The 22,838-nt window shown below is 43.9% G+C and overlaps 1 protein-coding gene and 1 long non-coding RNA gene across 15 annotated transcripts in view; one reads left to right on the top strand and one right to left on the bottom strand.

Moving 5' to 3' along the window:
* Nucleotides 1-22,838, bottom strand: part of LOC142073160 (uncharacterized) — a 130,757-nt gene that overhangs the window by 87,407 nt on the left and 20,512 nt on the right. The window contains exon 2 of one of the 2 annotated variants that reach the window (XR_012669847.1): nt 13,339-13,450. The exons of the other annotated variant lie outside the window; for it this stretch is intronic. This is a non-coding gene — a long non-coding RNA (uncharacterized LOC142073160). The remainder of the gene's footprint in view (nt 1-13,338; nt 13,451-22,838) is intronic. 2 annotated transcript variants of the gene reach the window in all.
* Nucleotides 1-22,838, top strand: part of KCNMB2 (potassium calcium-activated channel subfamily M regulatory beta subunit 2) — a 234,427-nt gene that overhangs the window by 203,245 nt on the left and 8,344 nt on the right. For 6 of the 13 annotated variants that reach the window (XM_048863002.2, XM_048863007.2, XM_075132101.1 and 3 more), the window contains 3 exons: nt 4,725-4,844; nt 14,344-14,514; nt 17,448-17,643. In XM_048863002.2, coding sequence (XP_048718959.1) covers nt 4,725-4,844; nt 14,344-14,514; nt 17,448-17,643 — 487 coding nt within the window. Of the gene's footprint in view, nt 1-4,254; nt 4,350-4,724; nt 4,845-13,352; nt 13,507-14,343; nt 14,515-17,447; nt 17,644-22,838 lie in introns of those variants that run through there. The other 7 variants (XM_048863004.2, XM_048863005.2, XM_075132100.1 and 4 more) reach the window with 5 other exon arrangements.

Raw genomic sequence — 22,838 nt, 5'->3', positions numbered from 1 at the left:
GGCTGCTGTGATGTCATTACTGTTACAATTTTACACAAGATTAGGCATGTAATTATCTGTTAAATAGTGAAGGGTGGCTTGCCTTGCACAGCTAATGAAGCAGGCAGCATTAATGATATCACATATGGGTAGCTCCAAGGCACCGGCATTCTGAAACATTATGAAATCATTCAAACTTTTCCAGAGAAAAAGACCTCTCCTTCCTTCCCATACACCCTTCTGTGCATTGTAGCCACCCCTCTCCATTTTGAAGGCTGCCATCACAAAGCCTTCACTCTGACTAGGTGAGTCAGGAGATGCGTAGCTACCTGTGGTGATGCTGCTACTATTCATCCTACCTGAGAAGGCTGTATATCACCTCAACTGTATGCTCAGCTGTGTTTAGTTTAGAGCAACGTCTGTGATAACCAAGCTCCTCCAGGTCTCCCAATGACTATGGCAGTGGTTTAGGCTATATCAGCGCAGCGTAGGTCCAGCTGCGTCACTCAGCTGCCCTATTACAGTTCTTTTAGTTTTAGCCATTCACACACCGTGTGTAACTTTACCTTTCAGTAAGTGACACCGACAGGAGTGATAGGACTGTGTGTGAACAGAACCTTAGAGGCCTTCCTCCTGAAGATTTCAATGAGTCCTCACAACTGCTTCATATGAACAGACTGAGTAAACTGATGCTCAGGCCAGGCCTCAATTTATAAAAATGGACACTAAATATGGTATTGGATGCCACAATTTTCTGTTTGCTAACTGAGGCCCCCAATGTTAGAGGCCATTTTAGTCAAGCTGAGTGTCACAGGGCTTCTCTACACTTAAAACGCTTCAGGAGCACAGCCGCAACGTTTTAGTGCGTCAGTGTAGACACTACCTACACCAATGGGAGGGGTTCCCCTGTCATCGTAGGTAATCCACCTCCCAGAGAGGCGGTAGCTGCATTGACAGAAGAATTCTTCCGTCTGCCTAGCACTGTCTACACAGGGACTTTGGTCAGCTTAACTACACCACTGAGGGATGTGGATTTTTCGCAACCCTGAGCAACGTATTTATGTTGTCCTAATTTTCTAGTGTAGACCGTGCCTTACTCATGGCTGCACAGTGAGTCAGTAGTCGAGCCAAGAATAGGACCCAGGAGTCCTGTATCCCAAGTTCTCTACTCTTATGGCCAGGGCTGCTGGAACAATTTGTACAGTGGGGGTGCTGAGAGCCATTGAACCAAACTGTAAACCCTGTATGTAATGGAAAACACTTCAAACCAGCGGGTGGGGCAGCACCCCCAGCACCTCCAGTTCCAGCACCTATGCTGACCGCTTGAAAACTCTCCTTAATGGGTCATCAGATTGATTAGATGCTGGTAGCTACTATTTCATCCTCCAAGCCATAGTTATTTTAGTCACAAATGCCTTTTCTTATACAGGTTTCAGAGTAACAGCCATGTTAGTCTGTATTTGCAAAAAGAAAAGGAGTACTTGTGGCACCTTAGAGACTAACCTTTTTTTTTTTCTTATACATTGTTCCCCTAATCCTTGACTACAGTTTTTTGCTCAGGTGAAAAGGAAAGAAAAGACTGTTTAGGTGATCAGCTACTACAGTGACAGGGGATAGCTCAGTGGTTTGAGCATTGGCCTGCTAAACCCAGGGTTCTGAGTTTAATGATTGCTTCAGGGGCCATTTAGGGATCTGGGCTAAAAATTGGGGATTGGTCCTGCATTGAGCGGGTAGTTGGAGTAGATGACCTCCTGAGGTCCCTTCCAACCCTGATATTCTATGATCAGGGGTTAAAGTAAGGAGACTGGGAGAACACAGCTTCCTTTCTTCTTCCTTGTTTGTTTAAGCAGTGCTCTCCCTCCTCTTTGGCTGGTGCAAAGAGCTCTCCTTCCTGCCTAATCTGCGTCCACCGATGAGTGTGATACAAATACTCAGATTACTGATTTATTTTGTGGTAGCGCCGAGGAGCCCCAGTGATAGACCATGATCCTAGTGCGCCAGGCACTGTACAAACGCAGAACAAAAAGATGGTCCCTGCCCCAGAGTAACAAATGGATTTTATTAATTTCAGTGTGATTTTGAGGGTGCTCAGTGCTAACAATAGGGCACTGAGCACTTGCCAAAAAGCCCACTCACTGATATACATTGTAGCTTTTTATGGTGTCACCCCAAGGCCTAAATTGGCAGAATGTTTTGGTGGTGGTTTCTCTAAATGTCAAGCCTCCTTCCCACTCCTCTGCAAAGTTTGAAGTGAAAAGACCCAGGGTTTTGTTTGCCCCATTACTGAAATAGGGGTCCAGCTGTGAAATTCTGATCCAAATCCAGATTTGGATTCCAGCCCTCTCACACTCCAAGCTGAATTTCAACTCAGACCTAGCTCTGGTTTTTTCCCTCCAAATCCGTCTCAGTCAGGTTGACAGCTACGCAAATTCATGAATCAGCCCTTGTATGACTTTGTAGATGGTGGCGTTACAGCATGTTTTTTTACACAGACAGCACTCTGGAATGCATGTGCACCCTCAGTGGAAACCACAAACAGCCGCGTTTATTTCTCAGTGAGCTAGGGAATGGCCACTGAGATATGAAAAGCTTCTACATTAAGGCACTTAGAATCCAGACTATTTCATTTTTATTATTGAGTCCTGCTCCACAGAGCAATAAATGCACACAGCGCTTTACAAATCATAGAATGAGATATGGCCTCTGCCCAAAGGGACTTCACAATCAAGGGCCCGATCTGGTGAGATGCTGAGCATCATTAAGTCACTTGTTTGTAAGGATGAGTGTTCAGAACCAATTGAGATATAGTTAGGTTGGGAAGGATTAACTTTTTATCAGTGAATGTCGGTAAACATTGATTTTACCATATGCACACAAAGTGACAAAAAATATTTAATGATGATAAATAAAATTGGCAAAGTAAGAAAAATTATTTTGAGAACTTATTAGGGATTGATTTAAGGATATTTATTTTGTATACTTTGACAGGTGAGGTTGACAACTTGTGCTTTAACGGTTAAAAAGCTTTAACTCCTTCAATCTCAACATCTACTGTCATTAAATAATTGTCTGACTCCCCCCTGCCACAATTTCCCACAACTGTGAAAATTTAAAGCAATAAAACATGTTAAATGCATAAAACCCATAATTTGGTGAAAATTCAAATAGATAAAAAAATACAATGCTTAAAAATAAACATCCATCAAAATTATAAAGAAATAAATTGGATCCTGGCAAACCTAGGTAGGGATGAATTAAAAGGGAGAAGTGAATCCAAACCAAAACCCTAGATCAAAACTCCTTTACATTTCTCCCCTCTTTAAATCATAAGCTCTGAAAATGAAATGCTACTGGTATCATGCCCTGCCATAGAAAAGAGAAAGCCCCGGGCAGCAGTTTTGCTCAGGGAGTGTTTAGGGAAATCACTGTAAATTAGAAGGCAGTAGGAAGGAGCTATGGCAGGCGGAGGATAGAGAGCCTGCTTGGCAGACATGAAGTGGGAGGTTGTGCCAGGCGGGCAGTGGGTTGGGGGTATGAAAGAAAACATAAATCTTAAGAGTGGGAGAATTTGCTGAAGGGAGTGTAGATTAAGGGGACAGTAGGAGGAAATTAATTGGAGTCCATTTAAAAAACAAAATCCTGGTTCTGCTTCTAAGACAACCATGACTCTGTCAGCTAAGCAGGTTTGGAACAATAAATCCTTTTATAGTCTATAGTGATATCAGATAGACTTCCAAAAGAATAAATAGCTCCAGGTGCTGCAACTCCATCTTTACTGAGGCAAGGTACCCAACTGGGAATTTTGACTGATTTAGGGTTGCAGGACTGAGCCCATAATGAACTGTAACAGATATATAACCTGTTAATTAATATACATCATGTTGACATGCTGGGGAAAAGGTATAATGCTGGCAGGGACTCACCAGAAAGATCAGCCCATGGATGATCTTAGCCTGATCTTATTAATCATGTTTATTATATTAGTGCCTAAGAGCCAGCTAAGAATCCTGGCAATCAAAGAGTTAATCCATTATATGAGCAATAGAAAAAGGAAAACAAACTGTCCTCAACATTTATTCTGCATGCATCAATGGAGCACCTAGTCAAGTTGCTATGATTCTCTCAAGCAGCGCCAATCAGAATGCCAGCTGGGAGAGGGACTGTAACTGCAGTTAGATTTAACTAGGAGTTTGGTGACAGATCAGTGCATTCTGAATACATCATGGGCTCACATAATTATTTAAAATCTATGGCTGCTTAGAACAAATGTATCAAGAGGTCTCAGGCCAAGGAGGAAAGCATACAAAAGTGATGGGAACAGCAAAAGATTCCAGCCTATTGTTTAGCCAGCGCTTGGAGTTCACCCCAAGGTGAAGTTTTCATTTTCCAGAGTGTGTGCAAGGTTGATCCAACAGCAAAGCAAGCGTTTGTCCGGGCAGTAAAGCACAGGCAAGGAAACGACATCTTATCTCTGATGTGAGCCAGTGCTAGCAAAACAAATGAGCGAGAGAAAAAAGTAGAAGATAACTTTGTGTCCAGCAAAGCTCCTGGAAGGGTACAGAGAGGGCATCTCTGTTATTTTACATATCGCCTCGAATAATCAGAAGGCCCACCTGCTTGGCCCAGAGCCCACTGAGCACTGCCAAGTGGATAGGAATCCAGGCCCGGGAACTTAGCACGATGGACACAACATGGTTTGGTGTGTTTCAAATGAATACTGACAGCGACTATCCCTCTCCTTCTAGGTCCTTCCGTCATCCCTCCAAGACCTCCACAGTAAGGAAAGGCACCACTGGGCAATCCTCTAAGATGTTTATTTGGACCAGTGGCCGGACCTCCACATCTTACAGACATGACGAGAAAAGGTAAACTGCAATGGCACTCACTGTGTTTTGTGGTTTTTAAACCAGGGTCTCTCTGAAGCATCAGCCCCTGGCTTTCCCCAGGTGGTTGTGAAGGGGGAGGAGGGAGGGAGGGACGGATGCAAGAGGCCATTGCCTCCCAGTATTCCCCTGCCAGAGACTTCTAGGATAGAACTGCTTGATAAATGGAAGGGGTTTCTGGTGCAGCACCCCAAAAGGGGTCTGATCAGACATGCTGGATGTGTGTCCAAGGTCCTTCTGGTCTCTCCCCGCCTCCCGGTCACTAGCACTTAGAGTTCCGTTCTGAGGTTGGCACACCCTGAACCTTTTTACAGATGTGCTAGTCACCACACATGAGCACAACCCCACCACCAAGGCTAGCAACGACATTCTGTTTTCCGCAGGCATCATGCCTCCGGCTACCATTGCTCAAGCAACACTCTCCCCAACACTTTTGCTGTCCAACCCAGAATGCCACTCTAAATAAATTCCATGCATCTCACTGATACGATGCACATGCTGAAATTAGAGAGTTGTCATAGATGTGTGTGTGTGTAAATAGAGAGGACATGCAGTACAGTATTAGATTTTTATTTTGTTTTGTAATTTTGACGGATAACAGCATTAATTTTTAAGCATTTTTCAATTTTTTTCCAATTTAAATGTTCACGGTTGTGTAAAATTATGGGTTTCAAGCATTTTTTCAGTTTTTATCAATTTAAATTTTCACAGAACTTATGGGGGGTGGTCAGACAGTAATTATGTAATGGCAATAGCTGAAATTCAAAAAGTTAAAGCTTTATAACCATTAATACACACATTGTCCACATCACATGTCAAAATATACGAAGTAAATATCCTGAAATCAAATTGTAATAAGTTCTCAAGCACAATTTTTCTTACTTGCCTATCTGTAAATTTAGATAGAAATATTTTTGTCAGTTTGTGCGTGTGCAGCAAAATCAATGTTTGCCGACATTTACCGATACAAATCTAATCCTTCCAAGCCTATAGGTATTGCACAATCACTTAGGGCATGAGAGTGAGCTAATTATTATGAAAAGGCCAGCTCATCTGAGTGATGCTGGTGCAGGGGATTGGTTGACGGAGACAAAGGAACAGTGCAAGTTACTAGAGTTCCTTCAGCAGTTGGGAATTACATACAAGAGAATGAAAGGGAAGGAGGGGAGAGGTTTAAAGTCCATAGACAAAGGCATTGCTCAGTTGGGAATGAAAGAAGTTAAATATCACTGATGAGAGAACAATTGTTCGCTAGTGCCCTGCCCCACCCCTCCAAAACCTCTCCTGTTTGTAGTGAGATTTGCCAGGCGACCTTTCTTGCCACCACTCAGTTGCATTTCCCTTTTTTCTCTCTCCTCCATCCCCCTTGCACTGGCTATGAAATGTAATCACAAAAAGTCAGCCCTTGCTGAAGCAAAAACAGAGATAAATGCATCCACAACCCTAGTGGGTTCTACTGGGATATTACTGCAGCTGGCTGGCCTCTGCTTTGGAAAATGTCCTTGTGGGGTTAGGTGCTCAACCTGCAGCAAACCTCCTGAGCTCGTCTGAAAATCCGCCCAGTTATTTTGGTGCTTAAATGGGAACTGAGCTCTTCTGAAAATCTGGCCCCACGTGGAGCCTGTGCTCTTCTGAAAATCTGATCCTATATAGCTGTATTTTTGTAAAATATTTAGGGGGAGATTTTCAAAGGCAAAGAGGCCAGTTTTGCACCCGATTCTCATTGACTACCAGTGGGATTATGGCATTTTCAAAGGCACTGCCCTCTGTGCCTTTGAAAATGCCCCCCTTAAATGCTTATTGGTCTGAAAAAATACATTCTTCTGTATTTATACCCAGAACTGGAAAGGGCTGTCCAAGGTTATCCTTGTTATGGACATTTACAGGAGATCTGATTTAATGAGCCCCACACAACTCCCACGGGCTCCCACTGATGTTGTCAGTGCTCAGCACTTTTGACAATCAGACCCTTCATACCATTCTGCAAAGAGACACAAACAGTCAGTTCTTTCCAGCACTGGGTAGTTATTCAGCAGTCAATACCACCTGCATCCAGTGTCGGATATACGCTGTAACCCAGCAGCACAGACAATTCAGGAGTCTAAGGGAGTGAGGCACTGTCTACAGTATGCCTTGATTACATTCATTATATTCTGTTTCGTAATGAAACAGCAGCAATATGGGCCCAGTGCTACTTCTGTTCAGTTCAATGGGAAGGGTGACCAGCACAGCCCCCGCTGCGTGCCAGCTCTCATCCAGCAGGACCCTGCCCCCCCAGTCCCGTTTCCGGCTGGCACTGGCTGCATGCAGTGAGCTGCGGTGGCTGGTGAGTGCAGGCCGGCACGAGGTGTCAGCCAGTTACGTGTCACCTCGGCTGCCCAACCATCGGCCCTTTACGTGCTCCCCCTCTCGCTATCCTGTCTCTGCTTTGCCCCTTCACACACACCTTAGCCCTGCTGCTCCTCCATATTCCTGCTCCCACACACACCCCCACACACCCCCCACGGGGCACATCCAGTGCTGTGGAGAGAAGCAGCCTGTGACTGGAGTACTCAGCTCACCAACAGCTTGGCCGGCAGGTTCCTTCATAGAATCATAGAAGATTAGGGTTGGAAGAGACCTCAGGAGGTCATCTAGTCCAACCCCCTGCTCAAAGCAGGACCAACCTCAACTAAATCATCCCAGCCAGGGCTTTGTCAAGCCAGGTCTTAAAAACCTCTAAGGATGGGCTGGTGCCCCAGGAAAGCCCAAGATCTTCTGGCCCAGGGAACTGGCCAGGAGGAGCTGAGCCTTGAATGTGCTAAAGCCCCGCCCAGTACTGGCACAGGGAAGCCTCTCTGCTCCTCAGCTAAGCTCTGGAGTGGCAGGAGGGGAAGCAATTTCCAGCCTGGTCATGCCCCGAACCTGCAGGCTCCACAGCAGGTCCCCGAGCAGGGGCTTAGCACCCTTTTCACCCCCACTCCCTGCATGCCCTGGATCCTGCCCCCAGGGAGCATGGGGCTGCTCCATCCTCTAGGCACCCTCCCCTGCTGAGCCACCTCTCTGGCTGGGTTCACTGAAGCCTCTGCAGTCAGGTTCCCTGGGCCCTGGTGCACAATGCATCCTTAGGGCTTAACCCCTTCTTGCTCACAGGAGGCAGCTGGGTTATGTTGGTGACCAGCAGCAGCCTGGAGGTGTTAGCTGTCTTGCGACACTATGCGGGCAGAAAGGGACAAGCTGCTTTCAGCTGGGGGAATGGCAGAGAGGAGAGAGATGAGCTCTTCAAAGACATAGGCCAGGTCATCCCTTTCCCCCAACCCCACTCCCCTGCGGCTGGAAGCAGCTCCTGTCCCTTCCCTCCCGCACAGTGCCGAAAGGCTGCTGCTGGCCACATTCTGGTGTGAACCCTGGCAGAAATCGGAGGGGGACATGTGACACACACACACACACACACACACACACACCACGTGTTGCCTTGGGAAGACATGGCGCCAGGTACCAAGAGAGGTGGGTCTGTCCTAGGGGCTCCGCCAGGCATGGAGGGTGGAGAGCGTCGGCCAGGGAGGGTCGGGTCAGTCGGTCACCCCCCCGTATGGGAGAGGTGTACGGGAGTGTGTGTTTGTGTCACCTCTCCCCATGTGAACCCTAAAGCCTTAAAGATAAGAAGGTAAATAAAAAGAACCCAATTACGCAGTATTTCTTTTTCACAGGGGCTCAGTCAACTTGATGTTAATTTAAATGTTTGTACTGCATAGTTCTGATCGATTGCCGTTGAACTCGCTTGAATACAAGTAATTTTACCAAGTGCCCTGTATTCAGCGTAGGGAAATATGGTCACTCTATCAATGGGAGTTTTGCCATTGGCTTCAGTGGGAGCTGTTGATGGCCTTCTGTGATCAGCAGCTGCCATTACACATACAACAGTTACTACCTCTCGTTGCACTGGCAAGACAGTAGTTACCATTGCTGCTTTTGACACAATGGATCTCGGTTAATTTCCCAGTAATCTCCGTACACCCATATCTAAGGTGCTCTTAGTGCCATGCAAGTAATAAATGATATTCTGTGAGGGTGAATGGGATGGAATAGAAAACCGAAATCAGAGCATCTCAACTACGGTCTCAGAAATACAAAAGGAGAGGAGTTAATGGAGTGCTAACAGGAGGAACTCTATGCTTTGCAGTGATTTTAGTACATACAAGGTCACCTGCAAAATCACCATCTCAAATAAGGAGTGAATTGTAGAGAAACAACCCCCAAAAATGATCCCTTCATAGGAATTTGTTTTTCAGGCATCATACAGGGAGATTATGGGATGGAGCAATAAGATGCTCCCATAACAAAACCCCACAACCACAGACTTTTGAGGGGGCGTATCTTCAAAAATAAGCACCTAATGCTCCAATCCTGCAACCATTTTTATGCACCTGAGCAACTTTACACATGAGTAGGCTACTCTCATGTAAAGTTACTCACAGGCATAAGTATCTGAAGGATTAAGGCCAGAAACTGCATATAATGCATGCTCATTTTAGACATTGTTTTTTTCAAATGTCACCCTTTAAGTTTTGGGAGCCCTAAAGAAGGCTGTTTAAGCACTCGCTCATTTCTCAATTGTCTTCTATTATTTTTAGCCCAAGTTCCTTTGCTTGGCAAACCTGAGGAATGTCTTTTTGGAGGGTTTTATGTGACCTTGTTTGGCCTGATCTAATGCAATGGGAGTCATTCTATAGACTTCAATGGGCTTTGGATCAGGCCCCCAGTTGAGTTTGCTTGTGTTACTACAGTTTTCATTACAACAAACATGATGCAACCACATACAGATGTGCTGTTTTTTTTAAATAAATGAAAGGGACAGAGGCTGCTGAGCACAAAAGGTCACTGAGCGTTTAGCACCGGGAACCTTGCAGGTGAGAGGGAGGTTTGGATTTGACCTCTACATTCAAGGATTTCAGGTACTAAAGACGCCTGGCATGAGGTAATTTGAATGATATCCACATAACAACTGTGATATCAGAGAACTGAATCGGGATTCAAAGTTATTTAGAATAATACAAGCACATGTGTATTCCCATCTGACATCCGCATGACCATGCTGTCAGATTAGGAAGTGTCTAAATTAACTAACCCATTAAACCCCTTAAGGATGAGATTTCTTGGTCTGATTCGTGGTTGTTTTCAAAATCCAAAGTATGTCCTTCTAGCTCGGCTGGTAGATTATTGTAGATTTTCTATGGGAGACGTGAATTAGGGAGGCAATCCTGAGAGTCCTATTCCTCACATCTTCAGTGCGCCCAGACCCTGCCAATTTGGGACCTATTTGGGACCATCCACAGCTCCTAAGGACTGTGTTGGGTGTTGTAAACGATCAACACCTCTCAGGATGGGATCTCGAGTTCTCAGCTGCCAAAGAGAATGTAGGAATTAGCACATACATGGCTATACTGAGTAAGGGCAAGATTTTGCATATAAAATGTAAGATGGGTGGAGAGGAGTAATGCTGGCTGTTTAGAGGGTCTCTGAGCCATTCATCCCTCTAGCACACCCTGCTTCTCCTTTTAAAAAGATATAATATGAACCCCTCTCTAATGTATGTGACAAATTCAGCATATGCACAGGAGCACTGATTCGACCACACCCTCAAGTCAGAAGACCAGACCCCTGAGACTTTAGTGTATAGAAGGATGCATTTGGCAAGGCCCCCTCCTATCACTGTGGCTGGTGCTAAGAGGATGTAGTGTCCTTTGTGATGGAGAATGAACAGTTCTTGACTGTAATGAACATAAACAGGATTCATTATTCAAGCCACTAGATTCGAACAGACCCTAAAGTTCTCCTTGTCTCTCTAGTTCCCAGACTGCCAAGACATAGCCTGTGCGGCCTAGTTTCATTGCATAGGGTCTCCCTAAGCTCTTGCCTGGACTCAGATATCATATAAGGTGCTGACTACACTGCAGAGATACTGGGAATTGAGAGGAAGAGATTCCCTCTGCTCTACCCCCATCCTACACAACACAGCCCTGTGTAATTTTTCTCTTGTAGTAGTCACGTCAGAATGTGCAGTCATCCGAGCTGCATCAGATGAGAGCCATTTGACAGGAGAACCTGGGGATTTATCAGGTGGAAACGGCAACTGAGAAACAGTAGGAGGAGCAAAGACCTTTTGTCCACCTGGGCTCATTTACATTAAGTTCCTTTGTACACAGGGAGAGAGAGGACCTGGGAGAACCCATGTTCTCATGCTTAGGACTTTAAAGAAAACAATTAGACATGTGGAGAGTTATCATATGAGCTCAGTTATTAGAGTGAATCATCAAGATGTAATGGCCGGGATGCATTGATCTGTGACTCCATTTATACACACTGCAGTAGTGAGCTCATTGTGTCCAAGCAGCAACAGGAACAGAAATCAGCTGCCTAAGCATAGCTCTCTATCGGCCCAGTGAGAGCAGCTCCTCCACTGTGCTAATGGTTCACATCTGACAAATCCCACCCAACAGAGAGGCACATATTACACATATGCCCAAACCACTCCATCACACAGCCACATACTACAGAGTGGATTTTAGTAGGATCGTCCATTGTGTTGACCTGAAGGACAGTTGTCCCCGTAAAATAACTTTGCTACTCCAGCTGAAATGAGGGAGTGGTGCTTCTGCTGGTGGCAGGACATGCGGCTTATGGGTTAGTTTGTGATTTGGACTACACACCCACACAAGCGAGTCAGATGTGGGTAAGATCTCCCATTATGCCACTGTGCAGGCTACCCAGGCATCGAGTGAGGGTTCATAGCTGTAAACAGGTGCTACATACCATCTGACTGCTTTCACTGTAAAAGATGGGCCAGGAATGTAGGGAGTGCACAGATCCGTGGCTCCACCCCCTCTTACTTTTTCTGGTTGGTGCAGGGAGAGCATCAGAAAATGCTGCCGGTTTCAACCAGCAGCAAGTTCCCCCACTAACCCGCTGGAGCAAGGGGGAAGTAGGGGAGCATACTTAGTGCTGTATCTCCTGGAGCTGCTGCGTGAGTTGGTGCATCTGACACACCACCACGTTCTCAGATCCGTGCCTCAAGTCACCGTCTAGCCATATATTTGCTCAGTGTTCAACTGTTACCCACACTCACTTATAGCAGCAATTCAGGGGATGAAGACATCACATAAAATGCATCAAATTCTATCTTTTTTTAGGGCTTTTCATCAACAATGGCAACAGAAAAATAGTTGTCAATGCTTCTGGCATGACCTCATCAGCAGATGCTTATTCTCCGTGGTCCCGGGGTCTTGAAAACATAACTGGCAGATTTTCCCCACACACTGCTCAGTTTTCCAGTCACCTTGTAGGTAGATTGTTTCTACAACATACCTTATAGTCCAACTTTTTACCTTTCATTGCACACTTCTTGGCTACAAGCCACATGGGAAACATTTGTAACTATTTTCAATTAGCTGTTTGTTTTGAAATCGTCCATTTAAATCACTTTTATGTTCTGGTGACATTAGAGACTGATTGCACTGTGCCTGGTTTACATCTACAGACTGACATAAGTCAAGCTGTGTGATTGGCTAATGTTCTGGAACTGTATGACTATTGGTACCTTACTGCCTGCTTTCATTTGGAAGCAATGCATATCTTAATAGCAGCTATCAAAGTTAAATACATTTTGATAAATAATAGAAGGAGTGTAACATTTGACTATTATTTTACATCAGTGCTTTTTAAGGCAACAGCATCCAATAAAATCACAAAAGATTCCCCACAACACCACAGAAAATCTCAATAGGCTGAATTACTGTTTAGTTTCCAATGAAGGAAATAGTAGCAAGTCTTTAAGGAACCAGGTTTTATAGAGAAACCCTGGAAATCTAAGGAAGTAAATTAGAAGTGAACTCATAAACTTGGGAAAGAAAATTGTTATCTGGAGAAGGTAATGACTAGAAAAGCTCAAAGAAAAAACAGTTGGCATATCAGTAGTAATAGAAGAAACGTAGAGAGGAGGGGTGAAATCCTAGCCCATTGAAGTCCATGGCAAAACGCCCATTGACTTCAGTGGAACCAGGATTTTACCCATTGTATTTTAGGTATGTTGAAATGTTTGAGCGTTTCTAACGAGAGCTGGGCAAAACTTTTGCTACAAAACACCAAGCCTCATGTGCCTTTTCTAGTTTTGGTTCTCACTATAAACTCAAACTCCGTTTAGATTCATCAGAAGTATTGCAAAGGTTTGGGGACCTGTGGTAAAATTATTTTCTTGTTTCTAGTGGACATGGAGGTCCCATTTATGATTTTCCATTAAAACCATTCTTTTTAAAATGACTGCAGTATTATCCCTGTATGCAGTAGCAACGCTGTTGGAAATTGCATTGTTTGATCTATTAATGTAGATTACATGCGACTGGTTTTTTCTAATAAGAACAAGTGAAATGTGATAGTTTCAGTGTAGATGAGTTGCAGGTTTGTTAGAACCCAAAATAATGCTCATTCTGATGCTGCTCACCTGCCATTTTGCAGACGGTAGAAGATGAACTACTTCCGGGTGGTACTACTGTGGCCATTTTATGGTGGTGCCCAGGCTCAAAGGTATGCGGCTTACATGCATCGGGTGCTGCCTGGAAGATTCAAAAGAATCTTAACAGAAAACACAGAAGCTTATGATCAGCTTCAGGTTTGTCAGTACATTTTAAACCCAAAAAGTTTGAGTGTGTTTGAAATGTACTCAAGTACATCCCTCCCCTGTCACTCTGTCCCCGTGACCTTTGAATCATCAAAGGCCTGGAGATGAAAGGACATAGGAAGTGAAAAGGACTTTCTCAGCTGGAGGGGAGAATAGTTTACTGTATTTTTCTTAATTGCAGGGGAAAAGTAGCTTTGGTGGATAATTTTCAGATAGGGTATTAATTGTAATGCGTAAGAGGTATTCCCATGAGTTACATTTCAAAAATAGAAAATAAGGGCCTGATCCAAAGACCATGGAAGTCAATGGAAAGACTTCCATTGTCGTCCATGGGCTTTGAATCAGACTCCTTTACTAACCCACAGGCAATTGAGAAAGAATGTGTTATGAGGTCCCCTCAGACATTTCTGGGTGAATATTGTCTTCTGGCCTGGCTACTATAATGAACTTAGCCCTGAAGAAAATACCCAGCAAAATGCCTAATAATGTTCAGGGGAATGAGGCAAGAGCTGGAGTTAATGGGTCAAAATTCAACTGTGGAGTAATTCTATTGGAGTCGATGATACATCAGAGATGGATTTACTGAGCTGGCCCAAGTGTCCAAATGTTTATATTTGCAATATAAGGATTTTACCTTTTCAGGAATGACTGTAAAATATTTTGGAAGTGAATTAATTCCCTGCCAGGTCAGAATGAATCCACTGAAAAAGACATCTGAGGAACCCTTCTCACCCATGAGATGGAAGTGGTGGTGGAACTACCCACCCTTTAGAGGGTTCACTGGTTAAATATGAACTTCACATAAGAATGTATTATTTTCAACCTCAGAAATATTTACCAAAAAATCAGGGATCACGATCTACTGGACAAAAGGAAAACAGTCACAGCTCTGAAAGCAGGAGAAGATCGGGCCATACTTCTAGGACTGACTATGATGGTGTGCTCCATTATGATGTACTTCCTCCTGGGAATTACGCTGCTGCGGTCATACATGCAGAGGTATATTTATTATGGTTACACTGTTCCTGGAATTTCTGGTTCGGCTGATTTCATTTCCCTCCCTGCTTTGACCTTTTAATGATTTCTCTTCTCCTCATGCTGCCCTTTGATCAGGATGGCCTGATTCTCCTCTAACTTACACCATTATAAATCAGGAGTAACTCCACTGCAGACAAGTGAGTTGTACTGGTGTAAGCAAGAGCAGAATCAGTGCTACGGTATCTGACAAAACCCTGATCACCTGTTTTAGATTTGTCACTGTTTAATTAGAGTGGGAGGAAAATGAACAGTTTTGGATTCTGAAAACACCTTCTCCATCACAATATAGATTTTGTGTAATATCTTTAACAGCTGGTCTGTGGCCTCCTGGAGTCCATAAACTACGGAGTGGCTATCGCTGTAAAATAGAGCCCCTGTCTATTCAGGGATATGATACTGTAAGTATCAGCAGGGAGCAGCAGTAATATTCAGTGGCCTAGAGAAACAATACCCTTTCAAATGAAAAATGGAAATTTAATTTGGAAAACGGATCATGCTATTTTATAGCATTTAGTTCCCATGTAAGCTAATTCCTTCATTTTAACAAGTAAAATCCTGTTGAAATATAGTAATTTGCTAGAAGTGAGACATCATCTTTCATCGTTATTATACTGCATGTAATTTTTCTGATGTCCTTCCACAGCTTCCCTTCTTAGCTAAGGACCAGAAAGTTTGCCCTCTGATTCACTGGCTGTGCTTCAGAGTAACTTTCAAGTATGAGCCCTACTTAGACTCCATCCTAGACTTGTGATGGAGCTGTCAGCAGTGCTTTTCTATTCTGATCCATGAAGACATGGGAACAAAGAATGTGCCGTTCTGGATTGGACCATCAGTCCATCAAGCCCAATATCCTACCACTACCAGTGGCCAATACCTGATTCTGCAGAGGAAGCGGGGGAAACATCCATTGTGTAATGCTGTACCTGCAGGAAACTATCCCTTCCTGACCTCTGCAATGCTCAGGATGAGCAGTGATGCATGAGGATTAGTTGCCCTGCATCTTATTCCCAGGCATAAAATTATTCATCCCTTTTTAAATCCAGACAGATCTTAAACTTTAGAGACAGAGATCAAGCCTGTTTAAACATCCAAGAGTGTTTACATTTCAAAATCACTCTCTCTCCCAGACCTCCTTAGCAATATCATTGTCAATTATGGAGGCTGTTAATGTCAACATTGCTTTTTTGGAAAGATCAGTTATGTTAGGAGCTATAGGACATATTGTCCAAGTATATCAAAGCACTTTGAAGATATTAATTAACTAAGCCTCAAAACTCAGCTGTGAGATAGGTGTAATTATAACCCTTTTATACATGAATAAAATAAGGTACAGAGAAATAAAAGTGAAGGAGCCAGGAATAGATCCCAGGAGTCTCTGTCATTTCTCCTGCAATAGCCATTAGGCCACACATCTTAAAGAGAACAATTCCCCCCCCCCCCCCCCCCACACACACACCAAAATACATCTTGCCCTCATGGGCAAAAATCCTACACTTTTTCATAATCATTAACAGAATTATCATGCCATAATTGAACTTTAATTATCAACCATTTTTAGTACATGGAACCTACAACTATAATTGTTACCAGAGCAAAATACTTAGTAAGAGAATTATCCAGGAGATCATTTAAATCACTTAGCATATAATCTTGTCACATCTTTAGTTAATTCAGATTAACTTTCCTGAGTGTCCCTGTGTAGACAAACCCTGATTCATACTTGGTCCACAGCTTGCAGAGTTTGGGAATACTTTGCTATATCAGGGAGAAGGGTTGACATGTTCTCAAATGAGCTATGTCCCAGCCCTTCTGTGGCAGAAAGATAGGACAGCCTTTGCAATGTAAGCGTGAAAGGTGCCAGAACATGTTGGGGCTCCCAGCAAGGTTCAGAGGAAGACCAATGGGAGAGGGGGACCCCCACTGGACACTAATGGAATTTCCTGAATAGCTGTCAGTTGTGATACTCCAATGACCTTTGTCCCTAAGAAAAGCCTAGTCATAGATTGTATTTTCTTATTTCCATCTCAGTAGAAATAAGGTTCATGATGCAGTACCTATCAGGGAGGTTCAAATGGTACATTGCTCCCTGTTAGGCTCTTATGTACCCAAGATAGACCAGAAATTCTCCAGCATGATTTCTCAAAGTGATTTATCTTCTTCAAAACCTAGTGAGACCTGTACCAGAAGAAAAAGTATTCTGACAAGTAGCATTCCATATGGTGGTGGAGGGCCATATGGTACAATGTGTCTATGAAACCGTGAAGGTATTTTCTAAGTACTTCACCTTTAAGAGTGAATTGGTCCTCCTACTCTGCCTTGAGGAGTGCACTCTCAGAGTTAATTCAAGATGGCTGCATTAATGAGTGAGCTGTGCAGACCATGGTCTCTCCCAGGCATGTTTTACATTTGTTCTTTGCTTTCTTTGTTCCCTTTAATCTCAAATAAATGTTCTACAAACTAAAAGTTCCTGTCTGCTTTTTGTCTATGGAAGAACATAACACGTGCCCATGCCCAGTCAGTGTGGTGCTCTGTCTCCCTCTAGTAGTGGCTAGGCCAATTAGAGATTGATTAATCTGCTAGAGCCTTGGTTAAGAGACCAGGTTAAATCCCTACTGCCAACAACCCACCCAAGTGTGTTGCCATTACATGCATGTGAAACCACTGTATTTGTATTCCTGAGACATTACCTTCACATGCTACAGAATAATAATCCATTCTATGATGGATGAGCTGTACTGAGAATGTAAGTCCACCCTGTAAGCAACAGTCTCATGAAAGAGCTTCTCCCCCAACGACTTACAGTATCATGTCCCTGAAGGTAACACCCGGCTCTGTTTACTACTTTGCTGTCCATTTTTGCTGTGATTTGTCTAACCTGTCTCTTTTCTACCTAGTGTTTGGACAGAAGAGGCTCAGTGCACACTCCTCAATGCCTCCATCACAGAATCATTTAACTGCTCATTTAGCTGTGGTCCAGACTGCTGGAAAATCTCTCAGTACCCCTGCCTTCAGGTGTACGTTAACTTAACTTCTTCTGGGCAAAAGCTCCTACTTTACCATACTGAAGAGACGATGAAAATTAATTCTGAGGTAAGAACATGGAACAAATTCCATCTCAAATGGATTTCTAGAGGGCTGTTCATTTTGCAGTATCCATTTTCTATTTTAAAGTAACAAGGCTTCCAGCCCCTGCCTTATGTCTCCCAGTAGATCTCTATTCCTCCTTCATAAATGTTCAGCAGGGGCAGCAGAATCAGCTGTGTTAGCTGAACTCTTTTGTTGAATTGCTGTGGGGTGGATTGTGCCTTATTCTGCACAAACATTCCCTCCTGTGAAGGAGTCAGGTACAGCTTCAGTCCTCACACTCCCGAGGTACCAGGCCTAGGAAATTCATGCACAGACACAGTGCTAGAAACTACCAAAGAGGGGTAGAGTAGAATCAGTACAGACCATCGGGTATGTAGAGTCTCTCATGGTAGAGAACAGATTTTAATGATTATAGAGGATTTTTTACTGAGGCTCCTGGATACAGACAAACCCTGTGGTTCTCCCTGGTGTTGCGTTAGCCTGGCAACTTAAGGTATGTCTACACTGCATTTTGAAGTCCGTGGGAGCAAACCTCCCATGCCGGGTTGACAGACCTTTGAAGTTGTAGGTCAGGCTGTGAAGCTTCGGGAGAGAGGTGGGCTTCAGAGCCCACAGTCCAGCCCAAGCTGACTTCAAAGGTCTGTCTACACAGCTATTTTTAGAGTCCTAGTGTGAGCCCCACTCGCTGTCAAACGAGGCTGGGAGGCTCGCTCCCGCAGGCTCCAAAATGCAGTGTAGACAAAAGGTTAGTGTCACCATGCAGGGTCCCCCCAAATCCTGGCCTGGAGTGAATAGCTATGGAGTTGGTTGCTGATTGCCAGAGGGACTACGTGTTACACCCTGTTACAAAGGTATAGCACATACCACTGTTGTGTGTCTCTCCTGCAGAGTTAGGACCTGCCGGAGGCAAAGTGCCCCCTGGGAGATGCTGCTGGTCTGCTGTCAGTCCTCCCCTTCTTTTGCCAATGCGGGCAGTGACTTAATGACACAATCTCACCCTGAGTGTCTGTCACATTGATATTCTAAGTGAGCTGTGTACAAGTCAATGCACATTTTTCATATGGTTGTACTTTATACTCTAACACCTCTAGCAAAGTAAATACAGCGTCCATGGTAGTGAGAATAGAAGTGGCCTTCTCGATGTGGAGCTAAGTCTAGCCAGCATGGCAACAGAGGTAGGTGATGGCTCTATATCTGACAGTAGACAGGTCTCCATCGTGGACATGGCAGCCAAATTCTGCTCTCTCTCTTACACCGCTGCAGCCCAGTTGAGGTCAGGAGAGTGTTACCCATGGACCAAGGAGTGCAATTTGGTCCCCTGGGTGCCATGAAGATGCTGAAAGTGTATCAAAGGGATATTGTCATGATAAAAATCATATAAAAATAACAGCTGAGATTCTCAGCTGGTGTAAATCAACATAGCTGCATTTACACCAGCTCAGTTTTACTCACCTGTTTTATTAATACCTTGAAATTATTTCAAAATCCTGAGCAAAAAATTGTTCTCTGCACCTCTATTAATCCAGAGTAAACTTAATCCAGTGGGACTGAGCCAGATCAAATATCTTCAGGAGACTATAACGAATGTCTCCCAGAGATTACGAGTACGTTTGTGCTGGTGACTCATTACTATGTGTATCAGGGCTTGTTAATGTTCATGACTGTGGCGAGTGACCATCTGCAGATGGCTGTTTGTATTCTTTTAAGTAGCAAGGGATTGAGGTCAGAGCTTCAGGAGCTGCCTTTCGTCTTGGCATCCACAATTATTTGCACAAATTATTGCAAGCCCAATTTTGCACCTGCAGTTACTTGAAGATGCAGTTAAAATCATCCCAGGGCCTTCCACTACACCCCAGATGATATGCATCTGGACACAATAACAGAGGCCCAGTTCAAACTGAGCTGCAAATACATCCCATTCAGTTACACCAGGCTGAATTTGACCCATTGTGTTTCTATTTGAGGCAGCAGTTCAGCTGACCAAATTACCTTTGTGTATTAAGATGAAGTGATATTGAAATTAGTCAAAGCATTTAATGGTTTCACAAGGCTAGTTATTCGGTTGGATAATTAACTCTTGTAGTTGGGATACTAGTTCCTATTAAATCAAATTGTGAAACAAAGGATAATGCCCCAGCCTTCTGTCTGTTGTAAAGTCCAGCAGCTACTAATTCTCTATCCAGTATTACTTTAGAAATATGGTTCTTAGAGATCAGTTTAGCCAGTAAACAGCAGAGACTTGGTTTGCTGGCGATGTATGCGCAAACTCCAGTGAAATTCATGCTGTATTTTGATTACAGCAACTCAAATACATTTTGGTCCTACAATGCGTATAAACAAATCAAAGGATTCTGTATAGATCTCCAGACTCTGTCGTTTGAAGATTTTTGTTTGTCTAAATCTATTCTTAAATTCTCCCAAACACAGCCTCCCCTTAATCTAATGTAGGCACAGTTAATACTTCCCAAGCCCAAGGTTGTTTTACAGGTTAAACTTTGCTCTCAGGAGGATTCCTAGGGTTTTTTTCTGATTTGCTGGTGGTTCTGTGATCAGAATCCAAATCCAGTATTAAATGGGACTTGGCCCTCAATATTAATGTCTTTTAAATACCAGACTTCTTGAAACTTGATGGAATTAACATAGACTCCAAGTTTCAGCACACTCAAATCAGCACAACAAATCTCTGCTACCAGGCTAGCAGTCCTCTCCTCATCGCAGCTCTGTGGCTACATTATTTGGGCCACAACCAGGGCACGCACCCACCCCTGCTGGGCTGACAGCTGTGCAGTCATAGCAGTTACAGTTGAGGTCAGGGTCACACTGACACATCCTGTTAGTATATAACTGTGACTCTTATCTAGCAATCAGTAACCACTTCATTTTCTTCCCTCTTTTGTCGTCAGTCTGTGCTGGAAAGCTAAAACTTTGGTCCCAGACAACAATGAAGTACAAAAAACAGAGTCTGGTCCTGTAGTGGCCAGACTGATATATTTAGGAAGGTCTGAGTCATTATGGTACTGAGATGCACTATAGGGAGAGGTGTCTGGGTCACAAGGCACAATGCTAGGCTACAACCACAGTAGACGTGCTGGCCATGTCTGCACTGCGGGGGCTATGACGGCATTGCCCTGTCGTGAAGATAGAGCCTACTTTGATGGAAGGGGTTTTTCCATCACTGTGGAAACATCACCTCCCCAGGCAACAGTAAGTAGGCTGATGGAAGCATTCTTCTCTCAACCCAGTTGCATCTATGCTGGGGGTTAGGTTGGCATAGCTACATCACTCAGGGGAGTGATTATATTGACCTACATTTTAAGTGTAGACCTGGCGGTCACCTCATAAGAACATAAAAATGGCCATAATGGGTCAGAACAATGGTCCATCTAGCTCAGTATCCTGTCTTCCAACAATGGCCAATACCCGATGCTTCAGAGGGAATGAACAGAACAGGGCAATTATCGAGTGATCTACCCCTGTAATCAAATCCCAGCATCTGGCAGTCAGAGGCTTTGGGACACCCAGAGCATGGGATTGTGTCCCTGACCATCTTGGCTAATAGCAACTGATGGGCCTATTCTCCATGAATTTATCTCCTCCTTTCTTGAACCCACTTATTCTTTTAGCCTTCACAACATCTCCAGCAATGAGTTCCATGGGTTGACTGTGCCCTGTGTGAAGAAATACTTCCTTATGTTTGTTATAAATCTGCTACCTATTAATTTCATCGGGTGACCCCCTGGTTCTTGTGTTACATGATGGGGTAAATAACCCTTTTTCTCCACACCAGTCATGATTTTATGGACTTCCATCACATCCGCCCGTAGTCGTCCCTTTTTCCAACCTGAACGGTCCCAGTCTTTTTAATCTCTCCTCACAAGGAAGCTACTCCATGCCCCTCATCATTTTTGTTGCCCTTCTCTGAACCTTTTCCAATTCTAATATATTGTTTTTGAGATGTGGTGACCAAAACTGCATGCACCGTTCAAGGTGTGGGCGTACCATGGCTTTATATAGTGGCATTATGATATTTTCTGTCTTATTATCTATCCCTTTCCTAATGGTTCCGAACATTGTTAGCTTTTTTGACTGCCGCTGCACATTGAGCAGATGTTTGCAGAGAACTATCAATTATCCAAGATCTCTTTCTTGAGTGGTAACAGCTAATTCAGAGGCCATAATTTTGTATGTAGAGTTTGGATTATGTTTTCCAATGTGCATAGCTTTGCATTTATCAACACTGAATTTCATCTGCCATTTTGTTGCCCCATCATTCCGTTTTGTAAGATTCCTTTGTAACTCCTCACAATCTGCTTTTGACTTAACTATCTTGAGTAGTTTTGTGTCATCTTCTAACTTTGCCACCACACTGTTTACCCCTTTTTCCAGATCACTAATGAATGTATTGAACAGCACTGGTCCCAGTACAGATCCTTGGGGGCCCCTGCTATTTACCTCTCTCCACTGTGAAAACCGACCATTTATTCCTACCCTTTGTTTCCTATCTTTTAACTAGTTACTGATCCATGAGAGAACCTCCCCTCTTATTCCATGACAACTTACCTTGCTTAAGAGACTTTGGTGAGGGACCTTGTCAGAGGCTTTCCTGAAAGTTCAAGTACACTATATGAACCTGATCACCCTTGTCCATATGTTTGTCAGCCTCTCAAAGAATTCAAATAGATCGATGAGGCATAATGTCCATTTACAAAAGTTGTGTCGACTCTCCCCCTAGAGCAGGCATATAAGCCACTTCCTTTTCCCATATAGTGCTGGAAGAAACCTGCATTAAGTAACATTAATACTTAGCATTGCATCCCTTGGATTTCAAAGCATCATTATCCCCACGTTACAGCTGGAGAAGTTGTGACTTGCCCAAGGTCACACAGGAAATCAATGCAAGAGCCCAGTTTTCTGATTCCCAGACTGATGCCCTCTCTACTGGAGCACACTACCACCGCAGTGTTGGTCTTGGGTGCTGATTGGCCCAGTGGAGAGCCATTCTCTTATGAAACACCAAGGCTAGAAGACCCTGCTGTACACTCCAGCATTGGCAAACAGCATTAATTTCCATCACTGTGGTTCAAGGCATCCCATAATTTTATCTGGACACTGGTCCGTCAGCCTAGGAAAAATACAAGCCAACGTGCTTTCAGGATCCCAAGCATCCTAAGCCAGTTCACCCCATGTGCAATATTCCT

Source organism: Caretta caretta, chromosome 9 (assembly GCF_965140235.1).
Source record: "Caretta caretta isolate rCarCar2 chromosome 9, rCarCar1.hap1, whole genome shotgun sequence".
Lineage (NCBI taxonomy): Eukaryota > Metazoa > Chordata > Testudines > Cheloniidae > Caretta > Caretta caretta.
Note: the sequence above shows the minus strand (reverse complement) of the source record. Positions and strands in the feature narration are given on the sequence as shown.